Source organism: Corvus moneduloides, chromosome 17, assembly GCF_009650955.1.
Source record: "Corvus moneduloides isolate bCorMon1 chromosome 17, bCorMon1.pri, whole genome shotgun sequence".
NCBI lineage: Eukaryota > Metazoa > Chordata > Aves > Passeriformes > Corvidae > Corvus > Corvus moneduloides.
In genome coordinates this window covers 11,884,709-11,910,135 of record NC_045492.1, presented here as the reverse complement: position 1 = coordinate 11,910,135, position 25,427 = coordinate 11,884,709, and the positions used below count along the sequence as shown (strand labels likewise).

At 41.0% G+C, this 25,427-nt stretch overlaps 2 protein-coding genes across 2 annotated transcripts in view; both read left to right on the top strand.

Annotated features, from left to right (window-relative positions):
- Window positions 1–68: 68 nt before the first annotated feature.
- RAB22A (RAB22A, member RAS oncogene family) lies at window positions 69–17,720 on the top strand. The gene is made up of 7 exons (XM_032127104.1): window positions 69–260; window positions 2,095–2,174; window positions 5,629–5,710; window positions 9,660–9,731; window positions 9,853–9,959; window positions 11,774–11,883; window positions 13,205–17,720. Exons 1-7 carry the CDS (start codon window positions 225–227, stop codon window positions 13,300–13,302), a joined length of 585 nt encoding a protein of 194 aa, XP_031982995.1. The 5' UTR covers window positions 69–224; the 3' UTR covers window positions 13,303–17,720.
- Window positions 17,721–23,169: 5,449 nt separating this feature from the next.
- VAPB (VAMP associated protein B and C) overlaps window positions 23,170–25,427 on the top strand; it is a 33,466-nt gene continuing 31,208 nt past the window's right edge. The window contains exon 1 of the mRNA XM_032127146.1: window positions 23,170–23,519. Coding sequence (XP_031983037.1) covers window positions 23,462–23,519 — 58 coding nt within the window. The 5' untranslated portion in view covers window positions 23,170–23,461. The remainder of the gene's footprint in view (window positions 23,520–25,427) is intronic.

Here is a 25,427-nt window from a genome sequence, read left to right as displayed (position 1 = left end):
TGCCGGGGTCGAGCGGTCCCTCAGCACCCGAGGGGGACAACAGCGAGCGGGGGGCGCGGGTGGGGATTCCGGCGGCCGCCCAAGATGGCGGCGCGTCCGCGTAGCCTGAGGAGGAGCGCGGTGTGCGGGTAACCGGGGCGGGCGGGGGGCGGCTGCCGCGGGGACGGCGATGATCGTGCTGGGCCGCGTCTCAGGCACTCGCTGAAGGCGCTGCTCGCCCGGCCATGGCTCTGAGGGAACTGAAAGTTTGCCTTCTGGGGGTAAGTAGTGGGCAACGGGAGGGAGAGTGGGAGAGGAATGAGGGGCCGGCTGGACAGGCTCTGTGGTGGCGGGGAGCTTCTTGTCAGAGCTCCGGGAAGCCTCTGTGGTGATGGCGGAGAGCCTCTGTCAGAGCTGTGGTGATGGCGTAAAGCTTCTAGCAGAGCCTGGAGAGCCTCTGTCGGAGCCCGGAGAGGCGCCGAGCGTGGCGAGCTCTCCCCGAGCGCGGGGTGGCCCTCGCCCCGTCCCTCTTGGGGACCGGTCGGACGCGCCTTCCCCTCCGCGGGGGAGGCGTCTGCCAGGGGTCAATATCGCTCCTTTTTTGCCCTGTTCTCCTTTTAAAAAAGAATAAGAGAGGAAGCAGGAATGCCAAATGTGTACTCCCTCTTCCTCCTAGGCTGTTTCGGGCTTGGAGTTCACAAAATAAATAGAAGCACCTGAAATCAAACTGGTGGGAGAGAGGGAGGGGCCTGAACTTGTATTGTAAGAACATATGTAGGCTTGAAAGTCTTGCAGGCGGTGGAAGGAGGACACATGGAGCAAAGTGAAGCAGAAGTTTAAAAATTGAAGGGTATGAAGCTGCGTGTTGGCTTGGTTTGATCTGAGAGCCCCGCATTGAACAGGTCAAGGTGTCACCACCTTCATCGAAACCCTCTGTTGTTCAGAGTTGTTTTCTGCTTCTAAATGGCCCCATTGCCCTTCAGAGGGGAAGATTATCTGCTTGTGTGCCCTTCGTGTTATAAAGGTATTTGGGGTAACTACTGTTTGTGTTCACCTGGCCTGAGAAACCTTTTGTTGTGGAAGAAAAGGAGAATAAGCACCCAGGAAAACTTGTCCTCGAACTCTTTGAGCCAGGAACCACATCTGTGTTTCTCTTTTTGAGATTTCCTCTGATTAATGAGACTGCAAACAGTATAAAATACAGAGCTATGATAATGTGCTTTTCCTCGAGAGGAAAGCAGCTTGGCAGGACAAACAGTCATATATGTACCCAAATTACTGCCATATTCAGGAGATTTAAAAAAAAAAAAAAAAAAAGCATGTATGATGTAAAACTTCATTTTCAGTGAAGCAATTCCTCAGGGGTTTATTCCTTAAAGTTTTAATGTCTCAGGAAATGTAAAGCAAAAAAGTTTGTCTTTGCACGTCTTAAATACCATTTCAAATGTCCAGCTTCTACTGAGAAGTGTTTTACTGCTAAGAGTTTGTTTCGCTTCTAAATGTGACTTCTATATATCTTTTTCGTCTTAACCATGGAGTCGGTGGTGCAAAAATATACACAATCCAGTATTTTCATGTTCTGTTTCCTCTTTCACAATTTTTAGCACTATAGAGTTGCATTAGTAACACGTTTCAGGTGCGTCACAGAAGAAATTTCAAGTCTTTCATTAAGCAGGGTGGGACAGCATTAGTCAGAGGTTGAATGTGTGTGTCACACTTGTATAATTTCATGTGCTGCTCTGGTCCTCCATCCTGGCAAGCCATGCTCCATTGTTGTATATTTTACCAAAAGTGGTCTTTTCCCATTGCTGTTCCATAGCAAGGTATGCATAGCTTTGTAAAAAACCCCAAAGTTTGAGCTATAGTAAGTGTGAATGCAGATTTTTGTGGTGCTTCAAAAAAAACCTTAACAATTTTGTTTAGAAAACTGTAACTTGTCACAGACCTTTCATTTTTCTGCTAAATTAGTATAGTACCTGAAGTATTTCACAACTTCTCTGAGATTCTCTGCAGGAATGTGTTATTCACTACAGTGTACTGCAGGGTTTGGAGACAAAAAGAATCATCTATTTATAGGTACTAATACCACTTTCAACTGCTTCTGGTCTTTTTTAGGACACTGGTGTGGGCAAATCAAGTATCGTATGGAGATTTGTTGAAGATAGCTTTGATCCCAACATCAACCCAACAATAGGGTAAGAAAATAAATGAAGTAAATGTGATTTATGCAAGAATAAAATGAAATTACCTGAATAGATCACTTGAGAATTCTTCATGTGTGGCAGCTAAGTGTGGTAATAAACATGACTGCTGCCTTAATTAAGCTCATGAGCTACCTCAGGACACGTAGGAGTGTTCCTGGCACTCCTGTAGCTTCCATTTTCATTTGTAAGGTCTGGACCCATTTTGTATTGTTAAGCTAAGCTAACAGTGAATACTACGGATGCATCTGCTAAAGAGACAGCATGCTTTTCTCAAGCACAACCTTTAAATTTCAACATCCAGCTATTATGCAACTCCACGGTTTCTAATTTTATTTTTTTAAGGCTCAAGTACAATAAGTCTCCTAGGTTCTTGAGGGTGGTTAACATACTAATTCAGGTAGGTCTCGCTATTAGTTAGTTAAAGTGTTACACATCTGTATGCAATGCACACAAATCTAACTGATGAAGCTGTTTTTGCAGTTGGTCTCATAGGTAAGGGGAGTATTTGAAAGTTGAGCCTCAGAGCAGCAACATTATTGATCTCAAATCTTTGAATGGATAGAGGGAAAGGCAAGCATCAGGAATTAGAGTGGTTGGATCTTTTTATTTCTTTTTCTGTCTTTTTTTTTTTTGCTTAGCAAGTGTCTTTTGGGCTGCTTTGATCAGAAGCAATTTTTGGCTTATGGGAGGACAGACTTTGCTTGATGCCAAGAGGTGTGTGGGGGTGTCAGTACAATTTCCTGTCTCAGGTGTCACACGGGCTCTGCTACAGCTTTAGCCAAAAAAGGTCCTCCTGATAAAGATCAGCTGTGTCTCATCCTGTCCTTCTGAAAAATTGGGGTCCCCATGATCTCTCTCTTTTCCCTTACACCCCCCTCTTTTTTTGGGTATAAATACTGACATTGAACCGCAAGACATTCTGTAAGAAGTGTGTTTTTGTTTAGATTTCCCTGGTAACAGAGGTTTATTGACAGTACTGAGATCATTATAGTTGCTTGAAGTGACAGACTAAAAATCTATCTCTTAACAGTCTTAACAAAATCATTCACTGGTCTGGGGACTTGGTATTTTGGTAGTTTGCTGTAGTGGTATAAATGAATCAAGACTTGCCCAAATGCAGGGGTTGTGTGAAGGGCCAATAAGATACGCAGTCCCAAAATTTTAAGCAAATTAATTTTGACTTTTTTTTATACCTTGCATTTATTTCCTCATTTAGACTAGTAGGTGGAAAGAACAAAGTAAAAATTAGAAGAGCTTTGAGCATCTTGCACAACTAAAGCTGAGAATGTTTAAACTTTATTCCTGGGTCTTTGAGTTCATGAGATATGATCTTGCTTCCTGTCCTGTTTTCATTCCTCTTAGAATTAGCTGAGCAATCACACTTTGTTGTTCTCAGTGTTCATTGCTCAGGTTCTGATATGGGCAGCTGCAGAAGTCCTGTCAGAATTGTGCAGTTTTTCTCCTCTCAGGATGGTGAGGGCACATTTAACCAGCATATACCTCTAGGTACTGCAGAATATCTAGTCTTTCCTTATAGCATCAAAAAGGAATATCAAACTGCTTTCAGGTGCATCTTGTTCATGTAGTTATAGTGCCTACTTGGCTGGGAGAAGCAGCTGGGAAATTTAGTAACAAAACATTACTCCTAGTAATAAAGACATTATTCCTACTAAAAGTCATCAAGGATAACTCCAGTTTGAAAGGTTTTGTTGACTCAATTGTCAAAGAATTTCAAGAAACATTTAAGCTCTTGCTAGGTACTACTTGGGGTGGTTTAGTTGTGATGTGAATTACAGAAACACAACTGTTCCGTTCAAATTGACTGTGTAGGGATGTTCTGGTTTATAGAACCACGTAAGATAAATTCAGTGAGAATCTATGATTTAGGAAACAGTTTCCATACTGGCAGGAGAATTCAGATTTGATGCAGCAGTCTTAAGGAAGTGAAAGTCTCTGCTGTGCTTTACAAGAGATACTCCTATCACTTTGTTTTTCCTTACTTGTTGCAGAAGTACATCAGCTAGTAAATGATGTTGAAATGCATTGCATCTAGGCTCTTCCTTTTTAGGGGTGTTGCAACTTTATATCTGGCTTCTTAAAACACTAATTAAGTTTGGAGTTTGGCACACTATCTGGCAAATGATCTGGGCTTAAGGAATGGCGAGAAGGTTACTTCTTAACAGTTGAAATATTGTGTAGCCTCTCCCTTTCCCTTTCTTTAATGTAGCTAGCTAATTGTCCTCTTATAGCATTGAAACATGTCCGAAGACTGCAGTTACGTTCGCTACAAAAGTGTCAGGGACATCATTAAGTGGTTCTTAAGCCCCAAGATAAACTGAAGTTCAGCGTCCTGGGCTCAGGTATTTAATGTTGTTGATCATGCTGAAAGACTCTTGCTGTCTGAGTCTGACTGTACAGCAAGTTTGGGGTACCATAAGAAGATCCGGTGCCTTCAGAATCCTGTCAAAACTGACAGAAGAACAAACTTGAAGCTCTGCAATATTTTCAAGTGACAGGACTTAATCACACAAAAGGTATTCAAGTTCACAGTGTAGGATCTCATGTGCTTAAAACAATTATGTCACCTATAGTTCCAGCTGTACAAGGATTTGAATTCAGTGTGTGGTTTTTCTAGTGAAAAATATTCCTGCAGGTAAGAGATACAGCAAAGAACTCCCTCTTGTAAAAGAGTAGGTCACTGAATTCATGTTCTTGTGGGAAATACATTCATTCAGCTAAAGCACATCAAATAAACCACAAAAGTACTTTGCAATATTTAACTATAAAACATCTAGAATTTGGGCAATGGGAGAAGCATAGGAGAGATTTTTTTTCTTTCTTTTTTTTTTTTTCTGTCCTCTGGAAGTCCAAGAGCCTCTGCAAACTAAAATATGTAATGCCAGACAGGATCTGGAAGCTGTACAGAGTGCAGACAACAAGCAAGTTACTCTATTGATTTCTTTGTCCTGTTAACACCTACCAATAGTGATATCCATCTCCTGTTTTATTCCCAAGTATGGATTTACCAGCACTTACCTGAATGTTAATACAGAGATAGAAAAAGCTGATACAAAGGGAAGGATTTGACCTCTTTCCCCCCAGAAGTTTCCAGTGTGCATTGAAGTGATTGTTGTGAGGAAGGATGTTGCTAAAAGGCTGACCTTTCTGGGTTTTTTGGTCATACATCCTATATTTTTTATCTAAAGCTTATAAACAATTAAAACTTATCATTTATGATGTGTTTTGTTAGTTGAATTTCAGTGTCTGAAAGGAAGTGTCATCCTCTCCATTTCAGCCTTTATATCTGAAACTCTTCATCAGTTCATGTGTTTATATATGGGGAAAGCACTTTTATTGGAATGTGAACCTTTTTACAAGGTGATAATGAATGTTCTAAGCAGGTATTTATATTCTCAAAAAGCATGAACTGTGCATTTTTTTTCAGAGCCTCCTTTATGACCAAGACTGTACAGTATCAAAATGAGCTGCATAAATTCCTGATTTGGGATACAGCTGGACAGGAGCGGGTAAGTAAAGTCATTATCTGTGGGGAAAGTTTGGGCCAGAGCTTGGGTTGCTTTTTAACTCTGCCCCTGAAAGTCACAAAGTGATCTGGTTTTACAAACGTGTTAGAACACTTGTTTCTATGCAGGTTCCTTTTGGATGTGGGTGCTGTAGATATGTTTTTATTTTTCATTGTTCTCATGGTTGAAGTAGAAAGGTAAGGAAGATTACCTTATCTGTAAGATTGCCTTATCTATTGTTTCATCAACTCCTATACTTAGGAGTTGATGAAACAATAGACTGGGTTTAGATTCGCTGAAAGGGAGTGGTCTTTCCGAAGAAAACAAGGCTGGTGTGGGGGGAAGCCAGCAGCTCTCTCTAGTACCATTTCTAGTTGAGTTTTAAACGTTCAATTGCAATATTTGCAGCCAGTGCAGCACCACAAGAATCAAAGTGAAATGAATTACCATGTTTCATAGTACAAGTAAGGCCTTGATTCTGGAAAAATATACAACTGCTAACACATTCTGTTAGCTTCACTGTTAGGGTTATAAATGTGAGTAGGATGTAGATTTAAGCTTTCCAAAGCAGAGTTTCAAGCAGTGTTACAGGTGATAGCTGCTTTTGTATTCTTTTGTAAAGTTTTACTAATCAAATCTGATGGTGTTAGAAGCTATGTCAAGGAATCTACTTTGAAATTTAAATTTTAATTTGGTTAGTTTGGGGTTTTGATCTCTGCAGCATGCATCGTTCTGAGGGGAGGCAACAAAAGCTTTGAAGAAAATGACTAGTCAGATGAGATCTCAGCTAATTAATTTGCATGATTTTTACTTGGAATTTAAAAGGAAGACTTTGCTAGAGAATTAGTTTGCTTATATATTACTACTAACAGTGGTAGAAATTACAGTAGCCGTATTAACAGTGCTTACTCTTGCTGTTTCTTGACTGCAAGTGAACTACTGGCAACTGCCAGTTACTCATGATGAGTTTATTTAGGATGTGAGGTAACCGTGACAAAGGTTGGGTTATTACTTTAGGATAACAACTGGCAAATACAGCTGTACTACTTTTCAGGATTGGCTTGAGAAACAGCCCAAATAAAAAAACAAACCAACAAAACAAACACCTTGTAAAACCTCAGTCCTCCCTATCCACAGGCCCTTGACCTTTAGGATTCCTGGTGGAACTGAGTTGCCAGATTTTTGGCTTGGTAATAGCTTTGATGTCTAGAAGTAACTCAAGTATATTTGTATTTTGATTTAGTGCTGTAGATTTTGAATGACAATTTATTTCCTTCCAACAGCACTATGTAAAGCAAACTGAAATTGTCAGGGATGTTTCCCAGGAATATGTCCAATAGTATCTGTGTTATCAAAAATATCCTGAGCCCTTCCATTCCTAGCAGCCAGTCAGCATTTGCTGTAAATAGTTTGTCTTAAGTGAACATCATAGCCCATTCTGGAATGTTAATGCTGCAAAGTGATATTCTGAGAGGTAGAGTATGAATTTTTAGAGGTTGGTACTCTTAAATGGAAAGCTTTATAAACATGCCTGCCACTATCTGGCAGGAAACATCCATTACATTTTAGCATTCCATCCTGTTCACTTTAACTGTGTAAGCAATGGGAGGACCCTGTAATTTGGATTCAGCACATCTAATCTGAGGAAGCATCTCTGTACATGACCAGCATGTTCCTGGTCTATTTTTAGACTCTCAGTGATACCTCTTTAATTTTCTTCCATATAAGTTGCATGATACCTTTCCTTTTTTGATTTCAATAAAGATGTCTTTCCAGGACTCTGACCCAGGAGCTGTGATACCTGTGAAATTTATATTCCATGTCTGAGAGAAGTCACTTGAGACCCCAGTATAACCGAGGAAATCAGTGAAGTGTGAGCAAGGATTTTTTTTTTCCAGAGCAGGACAGCACTATCACTGCTGTCACTAATGGGTTGTATACCTGCCTGGCCCTGAAATCTGTAGCACAGTTTTCTGGTCATGCAACGTATCTGACAATGAATTATGGAAGGAATTCCCTCCATGGAATACATCTGGAACACCAAAAATGTCCACACCGTTCTTGGAACTGAAATGTCTTTGCTGAGTTATGATGTGGAATGCACGGAATTCATAGTCTTGGCTTCTTGAGGAGAGTTTGCTGATTCCCATTTCAAAAGCCCAGCTGCAAATAGTGCTGCACTGCTCTGGGTACCCCCTTGCTCTCCATGGCTTCAGGGTGGCTGGATAGCCTTGTTCCAGAGGTGGAAATGTGCACCAAGTCGCTTCACACACCTCATTTACACACACACACCTTATTTCTTCTCTCATTTCTTCTCCACCGAGTTAAATTCATAGGAGGTCACTTACAGTAATGAGGATTTTTGCCTTCTTACCTAACAGTTTTGAGTTTCCTTGCATAATTACAATATGTTGTCTTAATAATTCTGTCAAAACACAAATTGGAGGCTGGGGGACAAGCTGAAGTCTTTGGAAAAATTGGAAAAGGAAAATCCAGTGTTTCTGGTAACATCTGTTTCATTAATATATTTTATCTGCTGACTGCTCTTAGGTGGAAAAAAGTATCTAAGTGTTAGTAGACAGGAAATGAGAGTAATACAAAATCAGCAAGTGAAAGTTGGTTTATTCCCAATGTAAATAGTGAAATAATCAAAAGGCCAGGTTGCAACCAGTCCAAGTGGTGGTTTACCAAATATATTTCCCTTTATATTAGTACTTAGAAGGAAGAGAGGGATTATATCCCAATGTGAACTGAGTGCCTGCCCATGTTTCCCTTTCCCACTATTAAATATTTTTATATTCTGAACTTTGTGTTCAAAATCCTATTTTCAAAATAGAATTTGAGAGCCAAATGTAAATCGTCTGGAATTCTGCTTTATAGCAAGATTTTTATGATTTATTATATTGCTCTCAGTTGAACAGTACTAAGCAAAAGGAAATTGGTATTTTATTAGAAATGAATAAGCCTTTATGAAAAACTGTATCCAATTCATTATTTTTACCCTGAGTAATAAGATGCACAAAAGCTCTAAATCATATATGCTTACATGGAACCAATACATGCAGTTCACTCTGCACTTTGATGGAGAATTCTGGTTGCAAGATTAGGTGTCTTGGCTTTTTTTAAATTGGCAGAATATCCCACTGTTCTTAAGAATGCTACATTGATATTTTTGATGTAACTTGATCATGGACTTTATCACTTTTTTTTAGACCTGGATTCATAAGGCTCTGTCCACACAAAGGTACAGGCCCTACCAAGCAAACAGACCTGCAGTAGATTTAATTCTGAAAATCACAAGAAAATTACTGCAGCCTTTTATCTAGTGTATTCCTTAAAGCTCTGCTTGCAACAGGGCACATAGTTATGGGCTTTTGCATTTTTTAATTTTAAACATGCTTCTAAATTTGAGGGGAAAATTGAAGCAAAATCCTTAAAGCCATAAGTTAAATCATGAAGAAATCAGCATTTCTAGCATTTAAGACTGATGACTGATCCATGGGGCTAGAGGTTGACAGCAGCTTCTGAACATTTCAGATCAACATTAATATATGGTAGTTTTCTTGACATTTTTGTCTTGGTCAAAGTTGACCTTGCTTCTTCCTGCATTTTTGCCCTTGTTTGGTGTTTAAAGTTGAGCACATGCATGTTTGTGTAGACAGTCTGTTAAGTGAGAGGTTCTAATCTAGGCAAAATAAGATCAGGCTTGCCTTTGTGCTGTTTGCAGTAGGTGAGCTGCTGAGCCCCGCACGATTTACTGCCCGGCCTTTGGAGAACAATGCCTTCCTGGGAGATTGTGTGCTCTACTGCACAGACCAGTTGTGACTGTAAAGGAAAGTTTTCCACTGCTGTGATCTTGGTTTTCACTTTTTTCAATAGTAACAGTAATGACAGTGAGATTCTGGAGTTTGGTGGAAGATCAGGTTTATGTTGTCTGGTGTCTTTCTTCCAGTTTCGTGCTTTAGCCCCGATGTATTACCGAGGGTCAGCAGCAGCCATTATAGTGTATGACATCACAAAAGAGGTAAGAAACTTGATCTTGGCCCAGCATTACGATTTCTGGGGTTTTCTGTTTGTGTCATGGGCCAGTTCTGACTCTTAATTCCTTCCGTCTTCTTTCTTTTTTTTTTTTTTTTCCATATTAGGAAACTTTCTCAACATTAAAGAACTGGGTTAAAGAGCTTCGCCAGCATGGACCTCCCAACATTGTTGTAGCTATTGCAGGAAATAAGTGTGATCTTAATGATGTCAGGTAAATAACTCTTGTCAGTTTTGAGGGTTTTCCTGAAGCCCTAGTGTTAAATATTTCAAGATTTTAGAGCAGCTGAAAGGTATAGAACAATCTAAGCTGTTCTGCTCTAGTGTTGTAGTTTCATAAGGGGTTTGGGCTGTCAGAGGACATGGGGTTTGTGCTGTTTCTGCTGTTCAAAGATGTGGTTAGTCTGCCCTTGGATGGTCTCATCCACTTCCTCCCCTGTGCTGATGTGAGTATACATGTGATTGGGCAGTAAACTGGGCTGTAAAATGGATCCAAATTAAAACTAACCCTTTAAAAAAAAAACAAAAAAACAAAAAAACAACTGATCCAAGTATACTTATCTTTCTCACACCATGAACACTTGCTGGCATAATGGTGTGGGGATAGCAGGGTTAGGAATGAGCAGTTTACGGGGAGACAGGATTACCTTTTCTGGTGGCAGTGCCAAGTTACACAAACCTAAACTGCCTGTGAAACTATAGTGTAATAGAAGCTGTTTACCTCACTTTACAAGAAGTGCCCCTGTCAGTCTGTAGCACCTCATTTTGCTAGGAAAAACACCAAGCCTGTTGGAAAGCATTGTGTAGGTTTTTCTGACTTGCTTGTTCAGGTGCCTTCCTTCCCTGCTTAAATATTGGGGTGGAATTGGCTGTGGCCAAAATAGTTGCAGGGAGCGGGAAAAGCTCTTGAGAAACTTTATGAACAGCCAAACTTTCAGGAAGGCATGTACTAAAAACAAAAGAAGGCCTTTTTTATTGATGCTCTGGTTAAATAAGCCAAAATCCAGAAAGAAGGTGTGTGTAAACTTCTTGGGTTTAGGTTTCACTGCAAAAGGCACCACAGCTGGTGTCTCAAAGGAGGCAGCTGGTTACATGTTTAAAGAACCACGGCAAAGGTGGTTCTGAGTATGGTTTTACAAATTGTTAATACCTAGAAGTTACCTAGTGAGGTCTAATAACTTTTGTTAGAAGTAGCATGTCTTTTGAAGGAAATACAGTGTAAAATTACTTAGACCAGAATTCAGTCTCACATGCTCAGCTGGCATCATAAGTGTAAACATTTCTATTCAAGCTAATGAGGAAGATTCCTTGTACTTTAGTCAGAGGCAATATTTGAGTCGCTGATCAAAGTCCATGCTCTTGATATTCTAAAGTCCCTCATTACTGAAAGTAGCCTGTGTATTGTAGAAATTGTATGTAAAGCGATACAACATAAAGTCCAGATCTCCCTACAGCTGCTAGGGTTTGTATATTTCATTTTTTTTAAGGAAAGATACAAAATCATCAACTTGCCTTCTTTGGGGTGCAGAATAACTTTTACACTTCTGTATGCTCAGTATAAAATTATTCCTTTTTTATAGCTACATCTTCACGCAAAGTAAATGCTGTGCTGATGATTTGTGCAGTGTTGGAAGATGCTTTGGTTTTGTTAACAGTCATAAGAAATGCACAGGATCATTGGAAATAATGCTTTAGGATCTTCTCAGGACATCTAAAGCTGGGGGGGTGAATAACACACCTCAGAAGGATTGATTGTAGAACTAAGCTTAGAGCACTCAAGACAAAACCACTGTAATGTCGTCAGATGGATTAAGGCCTTGGGTAGTTCATGACTATGCTCGAACCTCAAGGCAGGGAGACAGCACAGAGTAAAGAATGAGCAGCAGCTTCAGCATGAGGGAGCGCTGTGATGCCAAGCAGGTAAAATAGTCATTATAGGAGACACTTAAAAACTTAATCTGTCCCTTAAGGTTTTGAGTAATGGGATTCTTCTGCATTCATGAATTTTTCTTTGCTTTTTTTTTCCAGAGAAGTCATGGAAAAAGATGCTAAAGACTATGCAGATTCCATTCATGCAATATTTGTTGAGACAAGTGCGAAAAATGCAATAAACATTAATGAACTCTTTATAGAAATTAGTAAGTATTTAAACAGTTAATGTACTTTCTTCTGCAAGAAGTTCAAGTAGAAATTTGATTTCTGTGTTACCTTTTGTGCTATTTGGGTGAGAATATACTGACTTAAATTTGTTAATCTGACATGACTACAAACTGCAAAATGAGCTGAATGATTTTCTGGTCATCTAATGACCTCTAAATATTCCTTCTAGAGATTCTCAGCCTACTGTGATGCTGCTGGGTAAATAGCAAATAGGGTACTCATGTCAGAAGTCAGTGTCATCATACCATGTCTGTTATTGAATGTTTCAATTAGTACTTCCAAAGTTATGGAAGGGAAAGGAAATGGCATAAGGAAGACCCAGACTTTATACATCTGAGAAAAGAAGTTAAGTTCTCACTCTTAGTGCTTGTACTTAGGCTAAAAAAGTGTGTTTTTAAAAATACAAGAATTCATAAATGCCAGATTACTGCACGGGGAATAGCAACTACTGCATGTAGATTTTCCACAAGTATGTTTGTGGTACCTTGGGGTTTTTCATATTAAATTGCAAATCTTTTCTGTCCCATTTGTGGTGAGGACAACAATGATACTTTTTATGTGCGTTAATAAAAAGCAGACAGTATTCCAAAGTGAATTCTATGCAATATTATTTGGTAGCAGCACCAATGTGCAGGTATGTCATCCTGTTAGTGAAAAGGGGTCTAACTACAGAAACATCAAGAAAAAAAATTGGGTCTTATAGAATCAGTTGAATGTATTGAAGCTGTTGTAAAAAATGTGCTGTAGGTTAGCTTCCTTATTTACTGACTTAATAGTTGCTCTCTAAAATTGATCTTGAATAAACTATGGGGGAGGGGAGGAAATCATAAATCCTCCTCAGAAGAGAATGCTCAACCAGGAACAGTCCATTTTAAAGACTGATGAGATGACTAAAGCAGCTCTCTCTACAAGCACTCCTTTGCTAAGCCTGATGCAGGTGATCTGTGGAAATACAGGTCAAGATGGTTGTTCTCAAGCTATTCCAGATGGTATTGCATCCTGCAAAGTATTCTCCAAGTGCTTTTACAGCTCAGCTGTCCAGATCTAGATGAGCCTGAAGTGTAACTGTTGCTAAATTGACTTCAAACTGCCTCTGCTGTCTTTTTGTGCAGCCGTCCCTCTTACAGACATAACACAGACTGTTGCTGCCATCATGCTGGGCAGGAATGTCATCCCTAGTGACCTACAGCTAATTGAAGACACATTTTTGTATACATACAGAAGAGCATACACCGGATGCTTAGAATTAGTTTCAAGTATAACATTTCCTATAAATTTCTTTTTCCTGCCTCCTTGTAGGTCGCAGAATTCCATCCACTGACACCAACCCCCCGTCCAGTGGGAAGGGCTTCAAACTTCGACGACAGCCATCGGTGACAAAGCGCAGCTGCTGTTGACTGACCCCTTAGAAAATCAAACTTGTTTATACAGTAGGTGGTCTTGGAAGTTAATAGTTCATGTTGGGTTTATATTATCAGTCTTAGATCTTTATCTGCTGGTGTTCATACACCCGAGGTCCCCAAAAAAGGGACTGGCTCATCTGACACCCGTACGCATGCAGAAAAGACTGCAGTCATCAGGGCAGCCTGCTGGCTTCCACAGCGTGCAGTGTCTCTTGCATTCAAAGGGAATCCATCATCACTTTTTTTGGCCTTGCTTGATTGGAAAGTGACTACATGGATGGTAGAACTGAAATGTTTTTGTAGTTTTGTAATCAAGGTTTTGGGAGGTTTTTTTGGTAAAAAGGGAAATGAGCACTTTTGTGGGAGATTGTGTTAGGAGGAGTCTGGAAGTTAGATGTCATTTCTTCCTTTTCTTCAGTGAGCCTTATTTTAAATTTTGGTGTAGCTAATCCAAAGTATGACAGGACAGTTGATGTGAGATGGCTACAGAATAAGCAACTGAAGACAAACAGTAGGCAAATCAGTCCATCCAGTCCCCAAATCCCATTTGCACTTTTTATTTAAAGATGATCTGCACTGGGGGTGGGGACACAAGCAACAGATCTTAAAACACAGACAATCTTCTTTTTCATGCTGACTGTAATCACTTTAAGGCAAACTGATATGCTTATAGGCATCTTTTTGTTGTTACAAGTTTTTTTAATATTAAGATGTTGTTTGAAGAAAATTACTTGTAGATCTGACTAAATTAAGTGGTTACTGACTAAAAAGAGATGCTGTAAACAGATGCTGCCAGTGGTTCTGAGAAGACCTACAAGTTTTTGGGGAAAGCTTTTAATTGCTTGGCATGTGTAAAGTGTTCATATTATATTTATGAGACCGGTGTTTAAAGTGTTATAAATTATGTAAAAACAGTAAAAAAAACTACAATCTTCTACACTCCTTCCATTCCACACCTAGGGATAAACTCTTAGGGAATCTCCATCAGGGTTTTTTTCCTGCATTTTAGGTATTGTCACTGTGAGTTCATCCAGAGGCAGATGAAATTCTTTCTCTTTCAATGACATTTGAAAGGGCCAATAGAGAATCCTGTTGGGGCAGCATGAGGCCTGTCTGTTGAACAAGCTTTCATCTGGGGTGCACCCAGTCCTTCCTATTTTGGGCACAAAAATACACGTAGGAAGTAACCTTAAGACATGTGGTAATGTAGATCGTTACCTCTTGGTTCCTGGGGTTTTTCATCTGTGAGGGTTTTTAGCAAATTAGTGTTTAGCTTATTCTGTATTGGGTTTAGTAGGCTTTCAATTAAACTATAGATTGACCATACCTGTTTGTGCTATTTTATTTATTTTTACTTTTTGTTTCTTACCAGCACTAGTGAGAAACTTCTATACTTTTTGAAGAAAAAGAGCTTAATAGACTTGAGTATATACTAAAATATGCTGTTTAGCTTTAGTATCAAACTGAGGTCCTGATGATGCTTATTCTTTTTTTAATCTGGTTTTCTGTCATCTCAAGTATTTTTTCTGAAGGAAATGCATGAAAATTTGTAAGAAATGAAAAGGACTTTTCATTTGTGTTAGTGAAAATTCTTGGAGAGCTGGAGCAAAACAGGCAAACTGGTACAATGAGGTTTTTGGACAGGTCAGTGAGTTTAATGATATTTGGTGACTACATTTTTGTCATGCCTTTTCCTTACCCTGCCTGCATTGCCAATTCCGCCTTCTTTGCACAGTCCTACAGGCTCCATGCTTCTAGAGAGCCCAAGAAATCCAACTCATGCAATCCTTCATGGGCATACATCCTATTCTTTCTGCAGTTCTGATCTTGAATTACTGCAGGTAATGAACACATGGAAACAACCAGTGTTTCAGCTTGTCCAAACTACCAACCCTGGAGTGAGGCTGCTTTTTAATGCTTGCCTATTTAAAAAGTCAGACGGTTGATGTAAGTTCTCCTGAGTCAAGATAAGTGTTTATTGATCACTGGCCCTGCTGAAAGCTGGAATGCAATCCTCTCTGCATGAGATGCACATGCTCATTGTTTCATTTTTGGTGGAGAAAAATGGTTTCTTTTGTATTAATAATTTGGTAGGTCAGCTGCTTTCATCTTGCACTAGGCTTGCTGGAATTGATTATATTTTATCCTAACATAGCTTCTCTATTTGGAGATACATTGGTATTGGAGTGTTTGGAGTGCTGATTATCAACCATTCCAGCTAAATTTTTAATAACTTTTCCTGGTAAGAAGTTGTTAAAAAAGCTCAGGATTAAAGTTTTATTGCACCGTGTCTTTCTGTCTAATGAGTGGAGCTCATCAGAGAGACTAGACTTTCAGATACTGTCAAAGGGAATTACACAATCTCAGAATGGTTCAGGTTGGAAGGAACCACAGTGGGTCATCTGGTTCAACCTCCCTGCTCAAGCGGGGTCACCCCAGAGCACATTGCACAGATTAATTTCTGCAGAACAAGTTTGAAAGGGCAAAGTGTCATGTATGTAAAAATGTAACGAGGTGTTGTTATATCATTGATCCAGAACATTTTTTAGCTGAAAAAAATATGACTATTGCAACTTCTAAACACCGCCAGTTCTTTCTCATGAAAGTTATAGAATTGAACAAAAATATAATTTGATAAATATTTCATTCTTAAGCTTTGGAGCAACTTGAATGTGCTCTCCAGGTTTTGGAAGGTGTCTTCATCTGATCCTCTGTTGCAACAGTCACTTAGGTGACTTGCCAGGCTCCTAATCTGTGCTGTAGGTAGTTTTGTAGGATATTTTATGTACATGCAGAAAACTGGCATATTAAGTGCCCAAGTAGGTGAAATTTGGAAGCTTGCATTTAATAGCAGGAGCATCTAGTAATCATACTACTGAAAATTGCTATAGGTGCTTTGAAAAGTTCTAAGACAATTCTGAAACCTTTGCTGTTGCTGTGAAGGTAAAGACTTTGTTATTAGGTCCAGCAAATCACTGCACTTCAGATCCCTGCTGACATCAGAGACACCCTTCCTTTAAGTGCTGCAGGATCAGACAGTTAATGGTTTAGAGGGAGGTTTTATGCAGACTGGAGTCTTTGATGTGTTGCTTTACATTTAATGCTACCAGCCTGCTCAAGAAGGATTATTCACTTGCTTGGGAAGAGAGTTAAGAGGAGAGGAGACAGGACCTACTTATTGATTTGGAAGTCTAATCCTTTAACCTGGTTGAGGGAGAACTACATTCTTGGTTAAAGCTTCATTTTAATTATCAAAAAGTAATTCATGGTGAAAATCTTGACTGGTTTAAAAGTTAGCCTCAGCAAGATTTTGTTACACGGTTAAGCTGAAATTCTTCCTTAACATTAGTGTTAAATTCCAGTATAATGCATTATTAGTTGGAAAAGGAAGCTTTAGCAGTGATGTTTGAATGACTTGCTTGTGAAACAGTCTTTAGTGTGTGTTAAGGATGATGTAGACTATTTGTGGTATGCTGTGTCAGCAATCTGCAAAGACTATCTTGGGAATAGATGATTTACAGGACAGAAGCTGTCAGAAGAGTGGAGCTGCTCACCCTGGAGTGAATCTCACTCAGCAGCAATAGCTACAGACAAGCAGGGTAAAATCATCTCCAACATGAGGAGAACCTGCATAATTCACTGGCTTCAACTTCTACACTGCCTGCTCATTTTGTAAAAAGGCTTCACGTATCTCTCCTGAGTACTTGCAGCCTCTAAAAAAGGCTGTTTGGCTCATAGTTGAGAGAGAAGGAGAAACTTTCTTAACTTTTCCATCAGGAAGTCATTTTACAGCCACCTGAGATGGTTTGTACATCACAAGTCAGTTATTCAAAGCAGGAGAATTGTGTACTTGGAATTAAGCCTCTAAAAATCTGCAAAAAATTCCCTAAAGAAAACTGTTGATGTTTTATGTTCAGATCCCATCTCTAATAGTAGATCACAGCCTAGTGATGGTAGGTGACAGAAGATTTACAGAAATGTGATGATGGTGTAAATTAATAATGTGAGATGGAAATATAGGTTCTAGTATTAAAAAAAAAGTTAGTTTTCCTTTGAGTCATATGGCTCCAGCTTGTCAAAAGGAATATGCTTGAAAATACATATTTGTATATCATGCAAGCATTCAAGTGCCAAAACATAATTCCCTAAAATTATTTAGGCCTTCTTATACCAATGTTTCTGAAAAATCCCTTCTGATATTCTGGAGGTCTCAAAAGTCTGAATGCAAACCACTTCTTGCTCAGCTACAGTCAAAAATTCATGACTTGGAAAAAATCAAACAATCATTACCAGATATTATCCCTAAAGTGTCACAGATAACAAATCTTTCAAGGGATATAAGACTATCCTGAAATCCAAGAATACTGATGAGCTTAGCCTCTGACATGTCAAAATGTTCCTAGGGTCAGCTTTTTCCTCCTTCCCCCCCTCCATTTCCTTCCACCCCACCCAACCCTGAATTTTTAACATAGTGTTGTCAGAGTGTACATGCTACAAAGAGCAATTCAGAAATACTTAGAAAAGTTCTAGTGGCTGAGAATGACTTGGTGCTCACTGTTTTACATGGGGAACCAAGGCAGTAGGATGACTTTTCTCAGTCTAAGAATAAAGACTTCGTAGAAGAATCAATTTTGCTGTTCCTGTTTACAGCAACCTGCAAATTGATGTTCTTAAATTTTTGCTTAAACACTAACTATAAATTTTATTTAAGGAGCTAATTGCCTTTGTAAAGGTCACCTTCTTTTAAGAAGGTTGGGCTTTGCTTGGTTTCTGTTGATGTTTTCACATACATATTATTGAGCAAACCAACTGCTACTCCTTTTTCAAATGTTGAAGGACACAGACCACTCTTCTGTCATGCTCTTCATCACTGGGAGTGTGATATTCCATCCAGTTGTTGCACTTGAATATTCTGTAACTCTGACACCTTGATAGATTCACCGCTACTATCTTGCCTCACTTTTACTTGTGTTACAGTATGTATTTCCTATTAAATCCATTATGTTTTCTTGGCAATTTGTTCTTTGTTTCCTTATGGGATTTAGACAACAATAGGTGGTGAGTGTCTCTTTTGCCACAAAGTTCTAGAAGTATCTGTCATAGCAGCAAATATTTGTAAGCAAAATGGTAATTCATTAGCACAGCCTTATGAAACTGTTACAGCAGCTGAGACCTGTGCCATGACTGTATTTTACCACATAATGAAGGCTAAAAGCACATTCACCTGGAGGAGCAAGAAGTTATTGTAAACCTCTAGTCAACTCCTCTGCATTTTAACTTTCTTTCTTGTACTTCCTCTTTCTGAATTATGTGTATCCAACACTGACACTGTGACAGTGAATTAATTAAGGCACAGAAATGGATTGCATTCTGTAGCTGAGACACTTAAGACTTCCTGGCAATTTTCCCACTTGTACCCCCCCACACTGAGGACAATCAAGAAAAAAAAAGGGTTTTTTCTTAACGAGAAACTGCATTTGTGTGTTCAGGACACAAAAATAACCTGATATGCATAGAGCTCTTGCAGTGTAGTAAATGTTTGCCTGTAAAATTAGATGTGAAGGTTAACCTTTGTATCAGCAATTCTTGTCACTCATAACAACATTCTGCCTTTTCATCCTAGGATGGGGTTAACCTGTTACAAGGGTTGAAAGGTCTGTGCCTTCTTACTGTATTATCTCTTACTAAAACAAACGTAAGCCGCTCAAAGTTACAGAGCATTTGCAGCACTGTAAACTGCACAAATTTCCAACCATTGCTTCACTGCATGAAGTGTAGTCAGATTACTAGTGATGAGATATTGTAGTGATGAATTCCCAAGCTTATGAATGTTTTGAGACTTTTTTTTAGTCTTCTCTTGGGCTGGTCCTGAGAGCGTGTACAGGTTTGTCTGTATTGTTGGTTTGTAGATGCTAATGAGGAAAACCAGGCTTTTGTTCTCTCCTTTTTGTTTGAATTGTTACACTCCCATATAGTGCATAGAATGCAAATAAAGAAATGTTGATTTGACATAATGTAAACAGCCTTTTCAGCCTCAGCATCCATAATAAACTTTTATAGTGTAATAACATGCTAAATCACTACCAGTCTGATGTATTGTGCAAAAAAAAAAAAAAAAAGGTGTAAACATTTTATTAATAAAAAGCTTTGTTTATAAATATGCTGGCTTGTTTATAAATGCTTCCAAAATTCTCCACATCTTAAAAAACAGTCTCTATAGCAATTTAATTATAGAAGAGGAATGTAAGTAATAGCTTACATGTACAAATGACTGGAATAGCTGTTTTCCAGAAGTCCTGACTACTGGTGTTCAAAAACTGGAGCTTTTCCCTGGTTTATGTACACACAGACAAAGGCAGAAGATCTTGTGCAAAGAAGGGATGGGGGGAAACAGCAGAGAGAATGCAGCTTTTGTGTAACACTTCCTTTCTCTGCAGCACCATGTCTGAGAAACTGCAGGCCACACACAGTCTTGCCAAGCAGGGCAAGGCCTGACAAATTCTAGCAGGGCCAAGTTATTTAATACATTGCTTTTACCTTAGACTGCATGAAATGCACAGTTCTCAACTGCTTAGGCCAGGCTTCTGTCAATCAAAACTATCAAGTGCTTTTAATATCTGCATAGTGTTGTGGGGCCTATTGTGCTGGGAAGGGATCTTCTCTTGTTTGTTAGTACAGCCAGCTGGTTGGTAACTTGCTTTTTTTAAACCACTGCTCTGCTGCTTATGTAGTACCCAAAAATATGGAGTTGGCTGCAGTTAACTCACTTGTCTTATATGATGTTTAAAAGATGTGGCTTTGCTGTTTCAATCTGGGGTACACATCTAACATGTTGACTTAATAGCAGCCTTCAAAAGCTAAATAAACAAAAAATTCCTGCTTCTGAACCGCTGTTTCACCTGAAGAGGTTGGATACAAGCTTTTACTAAGCAAGGGGGTGCAGTTCCTATGCAGGAAACACATACTGTGTCATCTTTTGTTTACCAGAGAGCTGGAGTAAGTTAAAGTTATCATTACCTGCTATTTTGAAGTTATCCTATTAGATGTGAGCAAACTGCTTTTGAAGAGTGTCAGATGGGTTTGTCTAAGATGGCATGAACGTGCATTGGGGAGAGGATAAGAAGGGTAGACACAAGGAATATGCTGGAATAGAGAGAAAAAGATATTTGCATATGTTTGCATAGGGAATCTGGGGAACTAAATGCAAACTACCTGATTTGCACATACACAATGAGAATGTTTCACTTGGATCAAGTCTTTCATAGCTTCTAAGGTAGAAATTTTGGCAACAGATGAACTTGTTCTTTAAAATTGTTTCAGTACAAAGTTTTTTGGTGCTCTCAAGCGTTTCCCTGTAGTGTTCATCCCAATTTTCTCCTGTTAATCAAAAACCCACGTGGGCAACAAATTGCGTTTTAGTCTTGTGGCCGAATTGTTGCCAAAGAGGGCTGTCTGTGGAACAGGGATGTGGTATTGCAGGTGACCTCCACGCACACCGATTTCAGTGAATCTGACCTACACAGCATTAAATGTACACACATTATTTACATGCAACAAAACCCTGACAACCTACATTCATTAGACTTCATAAACTTTCAACTTAAACAAGGCTGTGCTTTATAAAACCTTCAGCCTGGATGAAAACGTGGGCGAGTCCTTCAAATACAAACAGGTAAGTTCAGAGCTGCCAATTAGGGCAAGGTGATACATCTTGGCAAATCCTTTAAGAGAAGGATCATCAAATGCTTCAGGGGGTTCTTTGTACTTCTTTCAGGAAAAGTAAAACTCAGAAAGGTCGGGGCAGCAACACTTAATAGTTGTTTACTTTAGAGTTTTTTATTGTGCATGACTATATGCTGTGTAAAGTTTTCTCTCTTACTCCTTGCCATTAGTTTGCAATTAATTTACAGCTATGTATAAAGCTTGTCTTTTCTACTAATTACTGGTCCAAGAATGCCTGGCTTACAGAGGGAATCTGTTTATAAAATAAAACCTCAGAGATTAAGTAAAAGAAGGTAACCTTCCCACAGTACCAGCCAAGAAAGCTGCAAAGTATGAGCGAACTCAATTCTCTCCTGCCTTGAGATCTAAAATGTTATGACATAACCTGTAGTTTAGGCTAAAAATTACCCCCCCACACTCCTCGGAGCAAAAAAAGAAAGTGCACCCCTGTATGAAATATGACCATTCTTTCTCCAAAAGAGAAAGAATTTAAGGAAGAAAAGCAGTATTTGAGTGTATTGCCCTGCAGTGCTGATGCTTAAAAAAATCAGTCCCACTGTCCTGGCTGGAAAGAGCTGTCAGGTTTCACTTGTATTATGCAAAACTAAGAGTTTTGTACTAAATACAACTATGGGTTTGGTTTGTTTTGGCATGGAATGAAAGATGTCTCACAACAAAAAGGATGAAATGGGATTGGAGGTAGTAAAGCACGTGAGCAGACAAACAGGGATTGTGGTGGACAGAAGCAGCTGAAGGTGTGGTATAAACACTGCAGATGTGCTCAGAGCAGTGAATGCCACTGTCCTCCTTAGGGGTGTTCATTTTAACATATACATCCCTCATCTGACATTGCTCTTACTGCCGGAAAGGAGAGCAACACTCTTGTTATAAGTCTAGTTCTTTTTAAGTACCTTATGCATTTTTGGCATTTATTGAGTCAAACAACATGATACAAAGAATTTGTGTGAGGGGGAGGTGCACTGCATCACGTAGATTGTATTGGTGTGAGAAAATGAATTTTCGCAACATTTTAACATTTTTATTCACCTCTCACCTGTTTGCTCATCAGCCCTGCCTGGGACCAAACGTAACCATGTGCTTTGAGTTGCTGTTCTTCGGAAGCTTTTTATTTCTGCAAATGGCATCTCCTCCTGAAGTCCTGCATGTATAAAGTCCAGTATGTATAAAGTCCAGTAATGTACGTAAATTATCAGTTTTTAAGACCAGCATGTTTCTAACAGGGGCATCCCAAACTCCTGCCTTTGAGAGGTTACAGCGATGCTTTATAAATTCTTAGGAACTTTTCAAATTTTTAAAACAACCTGAGGAGAGAGGGGAGCAAAAAGCGTAGTGTTGCTGTAATTACACTAGCCTAGGGCTATCAATAAAGCAGCACTTTATATTAAATCATGCTGTGCATTTTAAAAATGCTTTAAACCTTTGGAGTAAAACCCAACCAACCAAAACTAAACACAAACAAAAAAATCCCCAAAACACAACCACCACAAACCATTCCAAAACAAACAAACACAAAAACCCTAACGAGCAACTCAAAACTTTGGTTACTGTTAAGAAAGGGGAGGGGGGGATGTCTTAAAATCTGAGGTGACCTGAAGTTCTGGTTTTAATTCATTAAAAAGCGAGTATTTCCTGCAGCTCGATGCCCGTTCCCAGGGTTGCCCTGGCGCTGTAGCGCTGCGCCCCGAGCCCTGCGGACACGGCAGCTCCTCCTTTTCCCGGGAGCGCTTCCCTGCCCGTCCCCGTGCCTGGCCGGAGATCCCGGCGGCGCTGGAAGCCGCGGAAGGGCGGCGAGGGGCCCGAGGGCTTCCTCTGCAGTCCTGAGGCCACACGGAGTAGAGGCCTGAAATAACACGCTGCTTGAGGATAACAAGGCGTTTATTACAAATCACGCTTTCCAGTGACGATTAAACGTTATTTATTAGCCCTCTTTCTTTCCGTAAGGCTCCGGGGGGGCACCTCCGGCCACAGAAGCGCCCGAGGAGCAGCGGTACGGAGCCTCCCCCCACGGCCCCTCACGGCGGAGCCGGGCTCACGTCAGGCGGCGCCGCAGCCTCTCCGCGGGCCCCTCCGTGCTGCATCATCCCGCCTCCCGCCCGCCCTGCCCGGCAGCGTGTGCGCCGCCAGCCGCCGCCCGACCGCCGGCCGCGCCTGTCCCCGCTCCGGGGCCGCCGGGAGAGTGTGAACAAGCACCCGGGCGAGGGGGAAACAGCACCCGAGCGACGAGCGAACGACCAGCCGAGACAGGGTGAACCGGCACCCGGGAGAAGGGTGAACCCGCTACCGGGCGCGCCCCCCGCCCGCCTTCCCTCCTCCCTCCCTTCCTCCCTCCCTCCCCTCTTCCTTCCCCTCCCTCCCCGTCCCTTCCTCTCTCCGCCTGGTGCCGCCACCGCCGAGGAGGAGGAGGAGGAACATGGCGAAAGCGGAGCAGGTCCTTAGCCTCGAACCGCAGCACGAGCTCAAATTCAAAGGTACGAGGCGGCCGCCGCCATCGCTCACCGCCGCTCCCCGCGCCGGGCGGGCGGCGCGGCCGCGTTCGGGCCCCGCTCCCCGGCAGCCATTTTCCGGGGGCCGGGCACCGCCGGCAGATAAAATGTCCTTCAGCGCCGCGCCCGCCGCCCCGCTGGGCCCCCCCCCGGCCGCCGCGGAGCCGCCCCCAGCCCGCGGGGGTCCCCCCGGCCGCCCTCAGCGCTGCCGCAGCCGCGGCGCGGGTGGGGGCGGCTCGCGGGGCCGGCGCGGGGGTGTCCCGGCCGCCGCCTTCCCCGGCCGGCCGCGGGAACACCGGGCTCTGCCCGGCTGACCTTCCCGGGGGCGGCGGCCCGGGAGAGGGGGGGACCCCGCGGGGCAGCGGCGGGAGCAGGGGTGCGTTCCCCCAGGCGCCGCCGGGGGTGTGTGCGCGGCCCCGGCCGAAAGATCTGGTGCTGTAATGTAGGACAGCGATGTCCGTGAGGTAGGACTGGGAACCCAGGTGTCACAAACCCTAGGAATGGATAAAGGGCTTAATCAAACGACAAAACCAGGAAATTGCTAGCTGTGATGCTGTTTAAGTGCTTTGCGTGGCTCTTCGGTATAAAATCTAGAGGGAGGAAGGATGTTGGGAATAAGATAAGAAATAAGGGTTTCTTCTGTAACGTGTCCCAGGCACTGTGGGGTTGTAATCATGTCTCTGGCCAAAAACACGAGGCCCCTGGCCAGGTGCTGGGCAGCACTTCCTGGCTTTTCCTGCTTATTATTATCATTATAATTTAGCGAGCCGTTTGGCTAAATAAGTCACGAATAGTCTGCCTGTGTGAAAATCCATCCTTTAAATAAAAGTCTTGAATGGGTTTGGGCTTCCACTGGCACTGAAACTCCTATCTTGCAGCCTGACAGCACAGCTGTAATACAATATTCTGGGATTACAAATAAGCAATCAGAAAGTTTATTTATGCGACCAAAGTCAGAGGTGTTTTATAGCTTTGCTTGATTTTCTGGCAAATATGCTTTTTTAAAAAATAGAGATTCATTTATTGGCCTCTGGTAAAAATAATACTCCTTTAAAAAAAGCTTTCATGTACATTTTTAAATATAGGGGAGGTCTTTACCGGTTTTTGTTAGTAAGTATATTTGAACTAATAATATGAAGTGGGTTTTATCAAACAGCCTGTTAATAAACACTGGGGGGAATGAATATATCTTTGTTGTAAGCTGAAGTTGTTATGGCAGCAGTATCAAACATGCTTAAGAAGGAAACTATTGTTGTTTTGACATTCTTTGTGTTAAGTATGATTAGATGAAGATCAGCTCTTGTTCTGAATAAAATTGCTTTCAGCAAACAAGCAAATCCAAGCTCAGGTGGGCAAAAAGTGGGGCCTTAATTGGCACTGACTTGCTAATGAGACATAATTGTGGTTCAGGGTTTGTTTTTCTTTCTTCATTTCATCACAGGTAGATACAAACCTTGCCAGACTCTGTTTTTTCTTGAAGTAATGATAATTTGTCAGGCTGTCTTTCTTTCAGATGGGGTTCTGGGCTAAATAACCAGCAGCCATTGAAGTTAAATCAACTAGCCATAGCACTTTTGGTTGCCAGATCTTTAGCCAGCAATGCATACTCCTTATAACACAAAATGCTACTTGACTAACTGCAGCTATTAAATGGCTTAGTTTCAAAGTACACTTAAATATTAATGTTCAAACAGACTTAATGCTGCCGGCAGCATTCATATGCTTTGGCAGTACCTCTGCCTTACAGTCCTTTCTAGCAAGCAGTGCTGACCGCTGCCCTTCATTCAGGAAACACCAGGTTGAAGTATTCATGAAGTAAATTCTGCTCTAAGCATTTCTTGCCCTACTGATCTTGTGATGACATACCTGCCTGGTGATATGGCTGAAATGATA

Excerpts from the sequence above, each read along its gene's own strand:
- RAB22A (XM_032127104.1), top strand. The coding sequence starts at position 225 with ATGGCTCTGAGGGAACTGAAAGTTTGCCTTCTGGGG. Across the intron at positions 2,175-5,628 it reads AACATCAACCCAACAATAGG|AGCCTCCTTTATGACCAAGA; the intron begins GTAAGAAAATAA and ends ATTTTTTTTCAG. Across the intron at positions 11,884-13,204 it reads TGAACTCTTTATAGAAATTA|GTCGCAGAATTCCATCCACT; the intron begins GTAAGTATTTAA and ends GCCTCCTTGTAG.